We start from the raw sequence: 15,240 nt of genomic DNA on the forward strand, positions 1-15,240 counted from the left end.
TTAGCCCAGTTATAATTTCATGTTTTTAAATAAAGGCACCAGTATAATACATTTTTTGTTAATGATTCAGACCAGGAAGAAAATGCTGGTGTGAAGAGGAGCTTTATCTCTGCCAATATTTCAAAGAGCAGTTAAATCTTAGCTTTTCTATAGATTTTGGAGATAGAATTTATGAAAATGTATCTGTTCTGGAAGTATACAGTGGTTTGTTATTACTGTATGGTATTCCATGGTTTTAAATCTAATTGGCAATGGTGAGCCACTTAAGTCTTTGCACTGAAGCAGCAGGGTAAAATCTCATGTCAATACAGATTTTGTTTTATTTAACCTACCCCATTCTGTTTAAACAAATAGAAATAAGAACTGATATTTGAATATCTATACGCAATATACAAGCACACATACATACTTTACATGTCAAATTATAGCTTGATGAATAGTAGCTGCTTTTTTCCATTTTTAAAGAAAAAATAAGGATAAACCAGCATGATGTGTTCTATTTAGATGAACAAAATGTGCTACACATAATGAGAAATCTGTGATGACTAATCCCACCTAGGTTTATTTGGAACGTAAATGACATTTCAGTATGGCAAACTACACGTAGCTTCTATTCTATTCTCCATTAGAGAATAAAGTAATAAATAAGCACAAAGACTTATAAGAAAACTGAATTTTAAATTGCAGTTTAACTATAAATTTTTATTTGTGCTGAAATATGTATATCGCTGTATTCAAGTATTTTGATTTTTAAACAGCACTCTTGCTATTAGAAAACAATTATTCTGAAATATAGTGACAAACATTTACATTATATAATTTTTACCACTTTATTTTGTAAAATAACTAGTATAGTCAATTTATTTCTATGCTTTATTTTTGGTTAAGAATATCTTGCCATATTAGTTTGAATTTTCTAGATCAGTTATTTATATTTGAATATTTCAAAGTACAGTAGAAAAAAATCATTGGAACAACACAAATTAAGAAATACGTATGTATAAACCCCTGCCAGTATATTACACATATTGTATCAATATCTTAAACTAGCAGACAATTAAATGACTGCTACAATAAAAAAAGATTCAACTGTAATGCCCTGAAAACCATTATATATCCAAAGCAACAATGTTTTCCACAAAAAGTAGATTAACTGCATTCCAATCTAAGTTGCCAACCAAAGTAAGAAATTGTACATAGTACACAAAACAATAGAAATGACAAAAATACAGACAAATTATTAGAATTTCAATTATTTAGAATGTTTGAGATTTAAAAAATTACAAAAAGACCCATGTGGGTGTATTTACAAGATTTCCTAGAAATTTCTTCAAATCCAGAGATTTTGTTTTTGTTTTTGTTTCTAAAGTGTCTGTATTCTTAATCAGAAGACTGGGTAGACTTTTATAATTCGCAACTAGACTCTTGCAGTAATCCAACAATTTTACAACAGCAAATACAAAGGTTTTATTAATATTATAAATATTAATGTCAGCAATAATATTTTTCAGACAATATTGTGAAGAGTTGCAAAACTTGATTCGACTGCAGATAATCGTTGTTCTAATGCTTTCAGTATTGTTTCTGCCTGTTAAATAAAGTTTGAAAAAATCAATTTAATATACCACTTCTTTCCTACTTTATCAGTATAATCAGAGAACTCGTAGTGGATACCAGAGGTGGTATTCTATCTGTTTGGACCGGTTCGCCCGAACCGGTAGTGGAAATTGCGTGTGGTCTCGCCTACCCGCTCTGGCTCTACGGTATCCCACTTAGATCCTCTTTTCACCAAAAGTGCATGTGCACACTCACATTTGCAAACCAGTAGACAAGGTAAGTGAATACTACCCCTGGTAGCTACCACCTTTCATATCTTAAAACTGATATAAACAGGGATTTGGAGCTGCATGGTACATTGGTCTCAAACAAGCATTATGCAAAGAGCATAAGCAGTTGCATGAACAGATAAAAGTAGTGCTAATATGTTTAATTAGAAAAAGAATTATATTTTCAAATAGAAGCACACAGCAAAGAACTAAGAAATGTATTTCTTTTCTACCCAAATTTTACTCGTCTAGAATTAAAAGATTTTAAGAGTTCATCATTTTATTTTATTTATTTTATTTTTAATTACCTTGTATGCCGCCCACTCTCGGAAGACTCAGGGCGGCTTACAAATAAGAAGGGGGGGGATATAAAAAATATACACAACAATTAAAAATTCAACAACATTCATAACTTAGGATGGGGCTGGATAATTCAACAGCCCCAGGCCTGCCGGAACAGCCAGGTCTTGGTCGCTTTGCAGAAGGCCGGAAGGGTAGTAAGGGTCCGGATCTCAACGGGAAGATCGTTCCATAGGGGCGATAATATAGTATATACAATAAATAAGTATAGAAGGCAAAATATAAAAACAGAATTATTATCTTACCCTTCTTAATGATTCTTCTAAACTAGCTCGACTTTCAAGTGTAAGAGGTTCCTCATCAATGTTAGCTTTTTGTTCTGATGATCCTAGGGTATAACTTAGACATTTATAAGTTATAAGCAACATAACAATCATTTATGGGAATAGTCATGACTATAGTATACACTGCAAGAGAGTCGGTCAAAGGATGAAAGATAAGAGAACAATTCTCATTTTTCTGTAGTACTAATAATTAATACTAATAATACTATTGAATCTATTTATGAATTCAAAATATAAGTAAATGATCAACCAACTCAATGTCATTTTTATAATAATGGCCAGAAGACCAAGCCTTGTAGCATTCTCCATTCTTGTAACAAGTATAGAAATTTGTAGGAAGGGTTGTTACTATATAGTAGCAAAATATCAGAAAGAACGTAATGGCATCTTTCCAATTAATATTTTTTATTGCTATTTATTACAATTTTATTAAATGGCATAAGATTCTGTGATCTGTGTTTTAATGACTTTAGTTGGAAAGGTTGCTAATAAACTCATTCTTTTTCATTTGAATATGACTCGATTTTATTCCCACAATGAAGTTTAGTATCAAAAACTTTAAAAAGGAAAAACCATTGTGGTTAGAATTATGCAAACATCAAGATTCTAAGTAAACAATATATACAATGTCAACAATTTTGAATTGCTAATATAAATATGTGGTAATAACTCTTATCTCTGGAACTTATATCTATTTCACAGATTTTTTTTTATAAAGAGGAGGATATAATGATGTTTGATGGGGGAAGCAGAAATGAACAGAAACTCTACGCTTGAAATTAAAAAAATATGAGAGCCATATTTGATATAGTTTTCTTGTTCCACAAAGCAATAGCACAAAGAATGATGCTCCATAAATTTAAAACAAAAAATACCGGTAATAAATAATATTCTATTAAGACTTGAAACATTCCAACTGCCCTTGAAAAAAAATCTGTAATTGAAGAAGTTAAATCTCCAAAGTAACCAATTCTACTTAAGAAATTCTAAGGAAAATGTGAAAGGTTTGCTTACCTTTCTAGGGAGCCTATGTTTAAGCAAAATAAATCTCGTTTATAGTCAAGATGTTTTGGGGTACACCTATAAATGCTTCCAAGTTTCATGTTGCAGCCAGAGCAAATTAAGGTTTCAAGAATGCTGTAAAACAAAACAGATTTATTTTTAATTACATGTTTTAATTTAGAATTTCTTGCAAATGAAACAAATAATATTGAAAATTCCTGGAAAAACAGATATAATCTCTACAGATTTTATCCTCATATTCAGGGTTTCTTCATCCATTTTCCTTCCTCTTGCCTTTTGATTTTACACTTGGTCTGATAAAATGTTCAAAAATGAAAAACAGCATACTAACACAAATATTACTGTAATATTAATTTGCTAGGTTCAGATAAATTAAAGAGTAGGACATCTACATATGGTTACTATTAAACTACATGGGCGTTTCAAACAAAAGAAAAGTTTTGATCAAAAGTAATCAGCTACAGCAACATGAAGTTTTGCTACAGGTCAATTATAACTTTCATTCTGAAGTTATCATAACTTACCAGCCAGTTTCACCTGCCTGGCTTGAGAGTTTTTGCTCTTTGTCTACTGAGACATTGAGTGTAACACCTGAAATGTGAAAAATACACATCAAAGTAAGCAGAAACAAAATGTTCTCATAAAAAGATAGGCCACTTTAATAAATCAAAGAACACAGAAAGCAGTATCAAAATTGTATGATAGGCCAGAAAAGATTAACAAAGCTTTCCTTTTAACAATTAAAACACTTATGGTATATTCCATTCGGAGTGGGGAGGGGCATAAAAACTACCATTCAAATGAATATGAGGAGTCCTTGGTGCCCTCTGAGCTTGTTTTCTTGCAGAGGCTTCATTACCCTAACTAGGTAACATCTAGCACTGATGACGTTACCTAGAGTAATGAAAGGGCTGGAAGAAAACAAGCAAACCTAGAGCACCAAGGACCCCACATTTCAACTCTGAGCTACAAATATTCTCCTTTATTGTAATCAAATGAATATGTAACATAGAAAAGTAAAGATGAGTAAAAAAAAAAAAATAGTTCAACAGCATATGCAACCTAAGGAACAGATAAGCCAGCTTTGTTGAACATGAAATTTGTTGAAGATCACCAATTCAGCAGTGACAAACTACAACTTCTCTTGGGTTTGGGTTTTTGGCCAACATTATCAGGTTCTTGGGAAAAAATAAACCCTAAATAATCTTGCAGGCAAATCTGAGAAAGGGAGAAAAGTTTAGCCTAGAAGAAAAGATATCGCTGCTGACAATGACTTCAGGTATTCCTCGACTTACGATCACAAGTGAGCCCACAATTTCTGTTGTTAAGTGATAGTTAAGTGAGTTATGCCTCATTTTAAGACCTTTCTTGCCTTAGCTGCTAAGTGAATCACTGCAGTTGATAAGTTAGTGACCAGGTTGTTAAGTGAATCTGGCTTCCCCATCACATTGCTTGTCAGATTTCAAAAGATGATCACATGACCTCGCAGCCAGTTGCCAAGCATCTGAACTTTGATCATATGATCCTGGGGAGGCCACAAAGGTTGTTAATGTGCAAAATAGTTATAAGTCACTTTCTTCAGAATGGTCACTTAAACGAATTGTTGTAAGTCGAGGGTTACCCATACTACGTTACTTGTTAACATGGAACCGCAACCCCAGAACGAGCAAGGCAAGACGCCAAGGGCGGAAATTCCTTGGCCGGCGCCTGGACGGCTGGCAAGGCCGTTGCGCGCGTCGAGGAATGGAACGGGGCGCTCGCGCAGGAAAAGAATGTCGACCAAGAACGCGCAGCGTTGCTAGGCAGCCGCGCGCGCTTTATTTTTTGTTTTTTTCCACTGACTCTTGAGCAGGATGCAATTGGTCTCCTCGTCGTTAGTCTCCCAGTTGAGCGTGTCTCCTACAGGCCGTTTACATCCGGCGCATAGGAACACCATAGGCAGGTCCTCTGCATTCTCCCTTCCCTCGTTACCGGCCTCTAGATTGTCAGAGAATGTCATCACCGACATAGAGCTTTCTTCAAACGGGAGTGCCGCCATGTTTTTTTCCAAGCCGCCCGCGCCGAAATCCGACTCCTCCCTTGCCTTAATACCGGAAATAACGGGCGGCCTCTCTCTAGCACGTCAACAGGGTTGTTTCGTTTTCTTGTCCAAGGAGAAGAGGCAGAAGCAGTCGCGGGGCGGGAATTTGTGCCGCATGCGCACTAACTCACGCTCTCCCCCAAAGCCTCCTCAGTTGATAGATTAGCCTTGGAAGCGTTTTGAATTTAGAGCTGAGATAACTAGTCTCCGAGCATGTTTCATCTGAAGGACGAGAAATGGGCACGCCGGCTCCATTTACTTCTGAATCGTGGCTAGAATTTGGATTGTACTATTCTGTGATACAGCTCTGCACAAAAAAAGAGCGCAAATGTATAAAAAGCAAAATAAACATGTGGCAAAGCCTAAACCGGTTACAGGTAGTGTGGGGACCCTGCTGGGCCAGCAAATACTGCTCTCTCAAACGTTTATACTTCTCGGGATGCAGGTAGCCAAATCAGACAAACCCTACCCCAAAATGAAGTTTTTAACAAATCTATTATACTTCTTATATTATACCGCTAGAACAATCAGTGGAACAACTTGCCTCCAGAAGTTGGATAACCACTTGTCTGAAGTGTAGGGTTTCCTGCCTAGGCAGGAGGTTGGACTAGAAGACCTCCAAGGTCCCTTCCAACTCTTGTTATTCTATCTATTTGTTATTCTATTCTATTCTGTAATTCTTGTCAAATTTCTGTCAAGAAACTTGCTGGGAGGTACGCACTTGACAAGCAGCATCTGATATTCTAAAATGAATTTAAACAGTTGTCTAACTGTGGGTGCAAATCATTTTTTAACTGTTGGCATTAGATTATAGTACAAACAACACAGTGGGCCAAGGGTCATACTTCAAGCAAGAGACATTCATTGTCATTTTAACATTTGGCAGCTGCAACAGCAGAAATGAAGGTCAGCCTGAATAGTTCTGCTATCTCAACCTATTTAAGGATGTCAAATGAAAATTTATTTGCACAATTACAGCTCGGGTTTATGGAAACACTGTAGTTTTGTGTTGGGATCTATTAAGAGGCCAAAGCTACCTTGGTTATACTACTGAAATGACCAATTCAACAAATAATATTGTGCGCTATGAATATTATATGGATTACTTTGATCTACCTCCAGTTGATGCAAGTAAGCTGAAGGCCAACAGATGTAAGTACTGCTGTTCTCTCCACTAGGCAGAAATAAATATTTTATTCCCCCTTAATTGACAGGGTAAGTCTTTCAGATAGAAATATCTTAGGGTAGGAGAACCAGGGAAACCTTAAATTATATGGGTGGAGATAAATTTAATCTTCACAGAGGCAGTTTTTTGATGGCCACTGTTACATCTAGAGTACAAGGAAATAGATCCTAAGTATGTTTTATTCTTTTTAAATAAAAAGTATTCCATTTTAATGGAGTAATCTAGAAAAATATCTCTTGAAAGTAACTAGGCAATCACCTGCAACCTATGTTTAAAATAGACTATTAAAATAATAAAATAACAGAACAGAATAACAGAGTTGTTATTTGTTGTTCCCGCCTGCTCAGGCAGGAAACGTATAACGTTTCAGACAAATGGTTGTCCAATCTCCTCTTAAAAAGTGTTGGTGCATTCACAACTTTGGAAGGCAAGTTGTTCCACTGATTGTTCTGTCAAAAAATTTCTCCTTAGTTCTAGGCTGCTTCTCTCCTTGATTAGTTTCTTTCCATTGCTTCTTCTCCTGCCCTCAGGTGATTTGGAGAATAGCTAGACTCCCTCTTCTTTATGGCAGCCCCTGAGATATTGGAACACTACTACCATGTCACCCCTAGTCCTTTTCATTAAACTAGACATAACTAATTCCAGCAACCATTCTTTATATTTTAGCCGTCAGTACCCTAATCATCTTTGTTGCTCTTCTCTGCACTCTTTCTAGAGTGTCAACATCTTTTTTAGATTTGTGGCAACCAAGACTGGATGCGTTATTCCAAGTGTGAGCTTACAAAGAGATGCTAAAGTGGGATTTCAATATTTAACTTTCACTACTACTGTATCCAAATACTCATTGATCTCAGTAAGTCTCAGCTAGACTTGAGGATGCTAGTTTCCATTTATAGTGGAAATATTGCATATATTTTAAATACCGCATTAAAGACAATCTCTTCTTGAATATTTAAACAGAATAAGGACATATGAATTACTTATATAAATGTTTATTTTCATATTCATTTGAAGAGTTCAAATTTATTTTTCAACAGATTCAATTGTCATAGGCTTTTGGATTGGACTTCTTTCTTTTGTGGCATTTCTCTTCTTTATTTTGTTCTACATGTCTCGGTCTGGTACAACATCCACAAAGTGAGTGAAATATCTTTTATTCTGCAAATGATTTTGTAGTTATAGTTTGTACAGCTCTAGAAAAATTTTATATACACTGAAAAGACTGACTTTAACTCTTACATATGATTTAATAAACCACTGAATTTAAAGTACATAATAAACTAAACATAGTCGGGAGAGTTCTTTATTTATTTTTTCCCTTCTACAATACTTTACAGTCATTACATCAACATTATTATGTCATCATACCTGTACATGTATATAATATTTCGCTTCTATATTTACACACCTTTATAAACAGTTCTATATATATTTATATATATTGTTTTTTTGGCTTAATTATTTTTATTCTTGTTTTGCAGCCATTTGTACCAATTGTTCCAAATTTCATAATATTCTGACTCTTCTTTTATCTTTTAATTTCAATGTTAATTTGTCCATCTCTGAACAATCCAAAGTTTTTTTTATCACTAATTCGTCCGAGGGGGTATTATTTTGTTTCCAGCATTGGGCAAATGCTATTCTAACTGTAGTTAGCAGATGTGTTAATATGTACTTAATTTTCTTTCTATATTTCCCTTTGATTATTCCCAGTAGAAAGATTTCGGGTTTGTATTTTATCTGTTCTCCTGTAATTTCTTGCACTCATTTCCAAATTTTTGTCCAATATTTTTGTGTTTCCGGGCAGATCCACCATATGTGATAATAGGTCCCTTGTACTTTTTTACACATCCAGCAGGTCAGCTTCATGTTTGGGTACATTTTAGCCAATCTTGTTGGTGATAAATGCCAATGATAAAACATTTTGTATATATTTTCTTTAAGTGCTGCTGATCGTGTTAGTTTATAATTTGTGTTCCAAGTTCTTTCCCAATCCACTAGATCTATGTTGTAACCAAAGTTTTTGACCCACGCTATCATGCAATCTTTAACTTTTTCTTCTTCTAATGTTACTTCTAATAAATATTTGTAAATTTTCATTATGAATTTATTTTCTGGGCCAATTAAATTTTTATCTATTTGTTGTAATTCTGTGAATATTCCATATTCTTTTACGTCTATTTTGTATCTCGATTGTAGTTGGAGATATGGCCACCAATCTATATTTATATTTTGCTCCTTTAATTCTGGATTTGTTTTCAAATTCCCTTGACTGTCTAAAATTTCACTATATCTAACCATTTTCGATAGATCTAGTGCATTGGGATGTGTCATGGCTTTCATAGTGGAAAGCCATGTCGATATTTTCATGTAATGTTTTTCTCTAATTTTATTCCAGACCTGTATCAGTGCATCTCTTATATAGTGTCTGTGAAAGTATTTTTGTTTCTTTTTACCCTCTTCCCATAGGAAAAAGTTCTTAATTATTTGCAGTTCAGTTTTTCTGAAAATACTTTCAATACTTTAAAGACAAATAAATAAATCCAAGCAATTTATGTATTTATCGCATGTTGCGTTTAGTATCAGAAAAATGGCCAATAACCAAATAAATTTGTTCAATCTCAAGAAAATATATTGAAGGGTATCTACTGAATATTGCAAACATAAAATTCCTATGAACCAGGGTTGTCAAACCCGTGACCCAGTTGCATCACATGCTGGCCCTGCCCCCGCCCGGTTTAGCGAAGGGAAAAAAGTCCTGATATGTTACATGATGACGCAAGTTTGACACCCCTGCTATAAACTTTCTCATCTCCTACTTCCTACAAAATTGGCAGGTTAGATCCATATTTATTCATTTCAATTTACTTTAATTAAACATTAGTTCCAACTAAAGTAAATTAACATAAATAAATTTGGATCTAATCTGCCAAATTTAATGCTCTTTTATTTTAAAGAGTACATCAATTTTTTGTGGGAAGAATGTCTACATATGTACTTGGAATTTATATACCTTAGGCATAGTGTTTGATCAATTTGCAGAATACATTGATCTGACAGCCAATCTCACATAGACAACCTCTCAGAAAGTGATCAACAGTTCCATACAGATAAATATTGCATTGCTGGGCATTGACCAAATAAACATTACTGGGACTAAACATTATAAAGGAAGCAATTGTTATTAAAAACTGATTTAGCATTGAAAACATGCTAGTTTGAAATGTTCACTATTATAAGGTTCAGTGTGATCTGAGCAATAAATCTATAATATGAACGTTCGGTTATCAGTTATTACTGATTTCTCATAATACCTGATAACACTTTAAAGATAATCAAACTTAATTTAGCAATTTTGTTCCCAGGACTGGAAGATCAAAGAAGTTTCCATGGAAATATTCAGAAACTATTCATCAAAATCTTGTTAACAATGACACTGTATGAACATCTGTAGATAACCAAGAAGAAATTGAAGGGTTCTGTTACCATGTCACCATACAGACAATTCAGTGTAAAACCTTCTCATAAATGAAATTCTATAATATTATATTATAGTACAATATTATAGAAGGAATAACTAGGTAAAAAAACATAATTCTTTAAAAAATATATACTTTGGCCTTTTCGTTATATAACAATCATTGTAGTATTTAATACAAAAGGGTAGATTTACCAGAAAATATGAAATCCACAATTTAATTTAAAATATATCAAATGAATTATACAAAGATTAGACAAAAATTTAATATTATATATGCAAATTAGAAGCTAAAAGTCATGCTTCAAATCATTAAGGAAATTGAATAAAACCAGAACCAGATCTCTATTGAATTAGTACTAGAAATATTACATTACTTGTATTTTTACACAATACAAAATGATTGTTATAAAAAAAACTGGTTGAATCTGAAGATTGACTTTTTTCCTAATTGCAAATAAGATGTGACTGAACATTACTTAAGACTAATTAAAAAGTAGTTATGCCTGAGATTCAGTGGAACAAAATACATATAATACTCTATATTATAAATTATTCACTTTATAAAATACAAACATTTCTATGTATGCATGTATATGCAACATTAAAGTTACATATCTTTTTATCTGAATATAATATATCATGTATTGGAAGCAGTGTTACTATAAAAAATAGTAAATATTTTTTTCTTTTTTGTAATGTAAAATTTTCAATAGTGTTGTATAGTATTGGGCAAAATTTTACAATGACAAATATAGCTCATTTTCTAAGAATAACTGGAAATGTAATAATCAGGTTGGATCATTTTTCCCTATTTGGTTAGCAATGTTTCACAGCCAACCATGTTGAAAACTAATCTCTAATGGATTGAAACAATTTATAAAACCTTAGTTTCCTTTCCAACCAATTTAATATTATCAAAGCTTATATCCCCACAAAGTACACTGAAGCAGCTTTGTACATGTTAATTGCTGCAAGGACTCTTTACACTTCTGATAGGAAAGTACACAGAATTCTTTCTCAGAAGAATGGTTAATTAACCCGTAGGAGTATACCTCTATGTCCAAAATAACTTTTATATTTCAAAAGTAAATCTGACGTAGAATGTAATTACTTGGGGACTTGGGAGTTGAGAACCATTTAAGGATTATAATACCATATATGAGTTTGTACCACATCTAAAATTTCAAGTGATAATATTCTAATTTTCAGGGGTTTGTTTGGACATAAATTATTATAGTTATATTACTTTAGGATTTATAATGTATTGATTTTACTGCTGTTTATATATTATTTGGATGTTAAATATAACTTGCAATTTTTCAAACAATGTAGAATACTCAATTATATAAAGCTAATGTTGAAAATGCTTATCTTAATAAATTTCATTTTAGCCAGTTCGATTTGCTTGTAAATTGCTATGATTCACTCCATGGGGTGTTTTTTTGCCCCTCTTTTTTTCTTCTATTACTTTTTATGTATGTATGTCTGTATCTGTATATATGTGTGTGTATGTATGTATGTATATGTGTGTGTGTGTGTGTGTATACACACACACACACACACACACACACACTCTTTGTAATTTTTTTCAGGGTTTTATGTGATGAACTTGAAACAAAAATACTGTTTTTTAAAAGATCACCCCATTAAAGCAACTTCACCTTTTAATGTGATTTATTAAAACAGAAGCCTGAAAAGAAAAGTTGCTTTAAAATGGGACTGTTTTTTTATTTCTTCATATAACAAAACACTACTTCTAAAACCATTTTCAAAGCCTACACAACTCTAATGGATATGTTCATTTCACACAACAGTAAACATTACTCTATGTTTACTTTACTGCAAAATTATTAACCTCCAATCAATGTTTTGTTCATTACTTTTTCCAGCAGTTTAAAACACAATATACAAAATCAGCATCTAAAACCAGCTTTGCCAAATTCTGAAAAAACATAAGTTTATCTGAAATCATGCCTATTATAACTTAAAATTGTACTACTGTTAGTAGGAAAATAGACATTGTTTTTGAAACAATTCCTGTAGAATTGTACACAATGGTTCTTTTTATTTATTTTTTAGTTTCAAGATAGGAAAGTTGACAAATGTTTGCGTTTAATATTGAATATGACGATGAAGACTTAGAAATGAGTATATGTCTTTGCAGAGAGAAACCATCGAATCTTCAAATTCCAACCTTTTTTTATCATTTCGTTCAGTATCAGTTGCTCCACATATTAGTTTAATGTGTGTCATAAACATGTCTGGTTGACTTGCTCCTAGCCAAATGTCTCCAATATAAATTGAAGAAAGGAAAATGCTTGCAGCTAGGAAAAAGAAAATGATAATTACAAAAGGGGTATGCATAACATGGGGAAACAACTTTGTTTCAAACTTGAAAGAACCTACCCTATGGCTGAAATTCTGTTGTGGTATGGCGGCCAAAACCCATTAACACTTTGGTTTTATACAAAACAATATTTAGATGGGAGAGTTATATATTCTGTCTTGTGTTCCTTCACCACTTAGCAAATCCCAACATAGCATATCCCTCTAATCTACCCCTCAATTTTCTCAATGGCTGTCCTTCTCAGCCTCTGTTGATGTCCCAGTATGACATGCCACCATGCCATTCAAGAACTGTCCCCATCAGCTTTTCTCCCTTCAGCTACTGATGTCTTGGCTTTTCATGTGCATCTCCTAGCATACTTCTACCCTAATTGAAACAGGCCTTTTTTTGTTTTGTATTGAGAATGACTTGCATTGAAAATGGTTTAGATACTGGATATCCAACCTTTTGGTTTGCCTGAGCTGCACTGAATGAACAGGAATTTTCTTGGGTCATACATAAAATGTATAATATAGTCAATGGATATAAATTGCATAATAACACTAAAACTTTATGGTCTGGGGGTGCATTACTAGCTGTCAAGGGCTACATGCGGTCTGCATCTGGCAGGTTGGACATGCCTAGTTTAGATATTCATAGTTATTAGTATTTGAGTATCTGATTTTTGGATTTAATTTAGTCTTCAAAAGATCTGCCATGAACATTTCATCTTCCAGTAGGACCCACCCACTCCAGTTATAATCTCAGCCCCCCCCCAAAAAAAAAATAATATTTGAATAGCTACTAGAAATATTGTATTGTGTTGACTTAAAAATAGCAGAAAAACTAATACTTGAAGATTCAAAATATTAAACATTATTGTACCTTGTTTTAAGGATATTAAAGATATCTATGGAGATGCTTAATTACCCAGGTCGTGGTTGTCCCAAAGGTGCTTTTTCAAAAGGTAACTGGACTTCCTTTGGTTTTCCTTGAAGATGTTTTGCTTCTCATTTAACAAGCTTCTTCAGTTCTTAACTGAGAAGCGAAATGTCTTCAAGGAAAAACAAAGAAAGTCCTGTTGTCTTTTGAAAAAAGCACCTTTGGGATATTACAGATAATTATATACTAAAACCCAATGTTCTGAACTATTATTTGCCCTTGACCATAACCCATCTTCTGGAAATGTTAATCTCTATTATGATATTTGGCAAATTCCAAGGTTTCATGAAGCAGAACAGTTTTTTTTCAATTTGATGTCTTCTAATAGTACATATAAGTTAACAGACATGAAGTTTAGCAATGTCAAAGGCAACATGTAGGGAAAGGACAGAGTATTTTTTGTAAAAAAAAAAAAAGTTACCTTTGTTCACTTCTGTCACTTCAGTGAGGCAGAATTTCTTCACAGCTCCATGAAAATGATTTTCTGCCAGGCCCTGAGATTCTAGTAGGTGGAGCATGATTCCATTAAGCATAGAGAGCTCACTCAACTTCATAACTTCAGAGGCATTACAGATGCTACTATAAAGCTTAAATACAGCCCTTTTCAGAGTTCCATCTTTAAGAATATAATCCAATATAATGTTGTTTCCAAAACCACATTTTTTAAGCCACCAGAAAGTCAGGAGTGCATTCTGAATGTTCAAGTTGCTATCAAGGAAGGATGTCACAAGCCATCTAAATACTAAATAAGCAATCTTGCAGGTAAGATCTGAATTTCTATATCCTTTCTGTTCTGTTGGCAATTTTGCTGATGTTTCCAGTAAAACAGGTTCCCAATGGATAAAAACGGATCTCAGAAGAGTTCTACATTCATTTAAATAAACTTCTTTCCATACAGAGATTGCAGCTGCCTCTATTTCAATTTTACTCCTTCTCTGAGCTAGTCGGATTGATGTTTGAGAATGTAACCGTGGTTTGTTCCTGTCTGTATTTCCTGAAGTAAATAAAAGGAAACCCCTTTTATAAACAATGAAACAAGGGCAATCATTGAATAATTAAACAGTACTAAGGCTGAGATGAATTGACAGATGTTGTCATGCAGATTAACTTCCTAGTAAGTATGCTATTACCTCAAAAAGTAGCAGATTTAATATTTTAAAAATACCAAGTTAACTATGGCACCTCAATTATTAAAAGCAAATGCTAATTCATATCTAACAAGATCTCTGGAATAGCACCCATTCTGTGCAGCAAAAATATCTATCAAGTACATCAAAGGTTTACACTTCTCTTGAAAATTAACATCAATCGTAGCAGTTTAGCTAAACAGAATCAGATCCATATTCACATTACACAATATAAAGTTGTTTATACACTATCCCAGGGGTGGGTGCCTGCCAGTTCTAACCTCTTCTATAGAAGAGGTTCCACAAATCTACCATGCCATTTAGAACCGGTTCCAGCTCCCTCCCCCCAACCAACCACACCACGCTTGCCCTACCAGCCACTCACTGATTGGCTGGCTCACCAATCACCCCACCCGCCTCTAAAAGTCCTATCAAAACCTCAAAGTCTTAAAGCTGTCAAGTTTGAATACCCCTGGGGTTTTTTTTCTAAAGAGTTAGGGGTGCAAGGCTCATGTAACTTGACAGCTTTAAGACTTGCGTGCTTCAAATGCCAGAGTTTCTGAGCCAACATTTTGGTTGCTAAGCAAGAGCATTGTTAAGTGAGT

General features: G+C 33.7%; 2 protein-coding genes across 2 annotated transcripts in view; both read right to left on the reverse strand.

Moving 5' to 3' along the window:
- Positions 1-349: 349 nt before the first annotated feature.
- On the reverse strand, positions 350-5,577 carry MIS18A (MIS18 kinetochore protein A). The gene is made up of 5 exons (XM_032220284.1): positions 5,336-5,577; positions 4,018-4,084; positions 3,485-3,607; positions 2,432-2,525; positions 350-1,588 (listed from the first exon to the last, which is right to left on the reverse strand). Exons 1-5 carry the CDS (start codon positions 5,529-5,531, stop codon positions 1,508-1,510), a joined length of 561 nt encoding a protein of 186 aa, XP_032076175.1. The 5' UTR covers positions 5,532-5,577; the 3' UTR covers positions 350-1,507.
- Positions 5,578-11,774: 6,197 nt separating this feature from the next.
- URB1 (URB1 ribosome biogenesis homolog) overlaps positions 11,775-15,240 on the reverse strand; it is a 57,632-nt gene continuing 54,166 nt past the window's right edge. Inside the window, 2 exon segments of the mRNA XM_032220052.1 lie at positions 11,775-12,564; positions 13,930-14,502. Of these exon segments, the coding sequence (XP_032075943.1) occupies positions 12,353-12,564; positions 13,930-14,502 (785 nt within the window). The 3' untranslated portion in view covers positions 11,775-12,352.

The sequence above is a fragment of the Thamnophis elegans genome, chromosome 6 (genome assembly GCF_009769535.1).
Source record: "Thamnophis elegans isolate rThaEle1 chromosome 6, rThaEle1.pri, whole genome shotgun sequence".
Taxonomy (NCBI): Eukaryota; Metazoa; Chordata; class Lepidosauria; order Squamata; family Colubridae; genus Thamnophis; species Thamnophis elegans.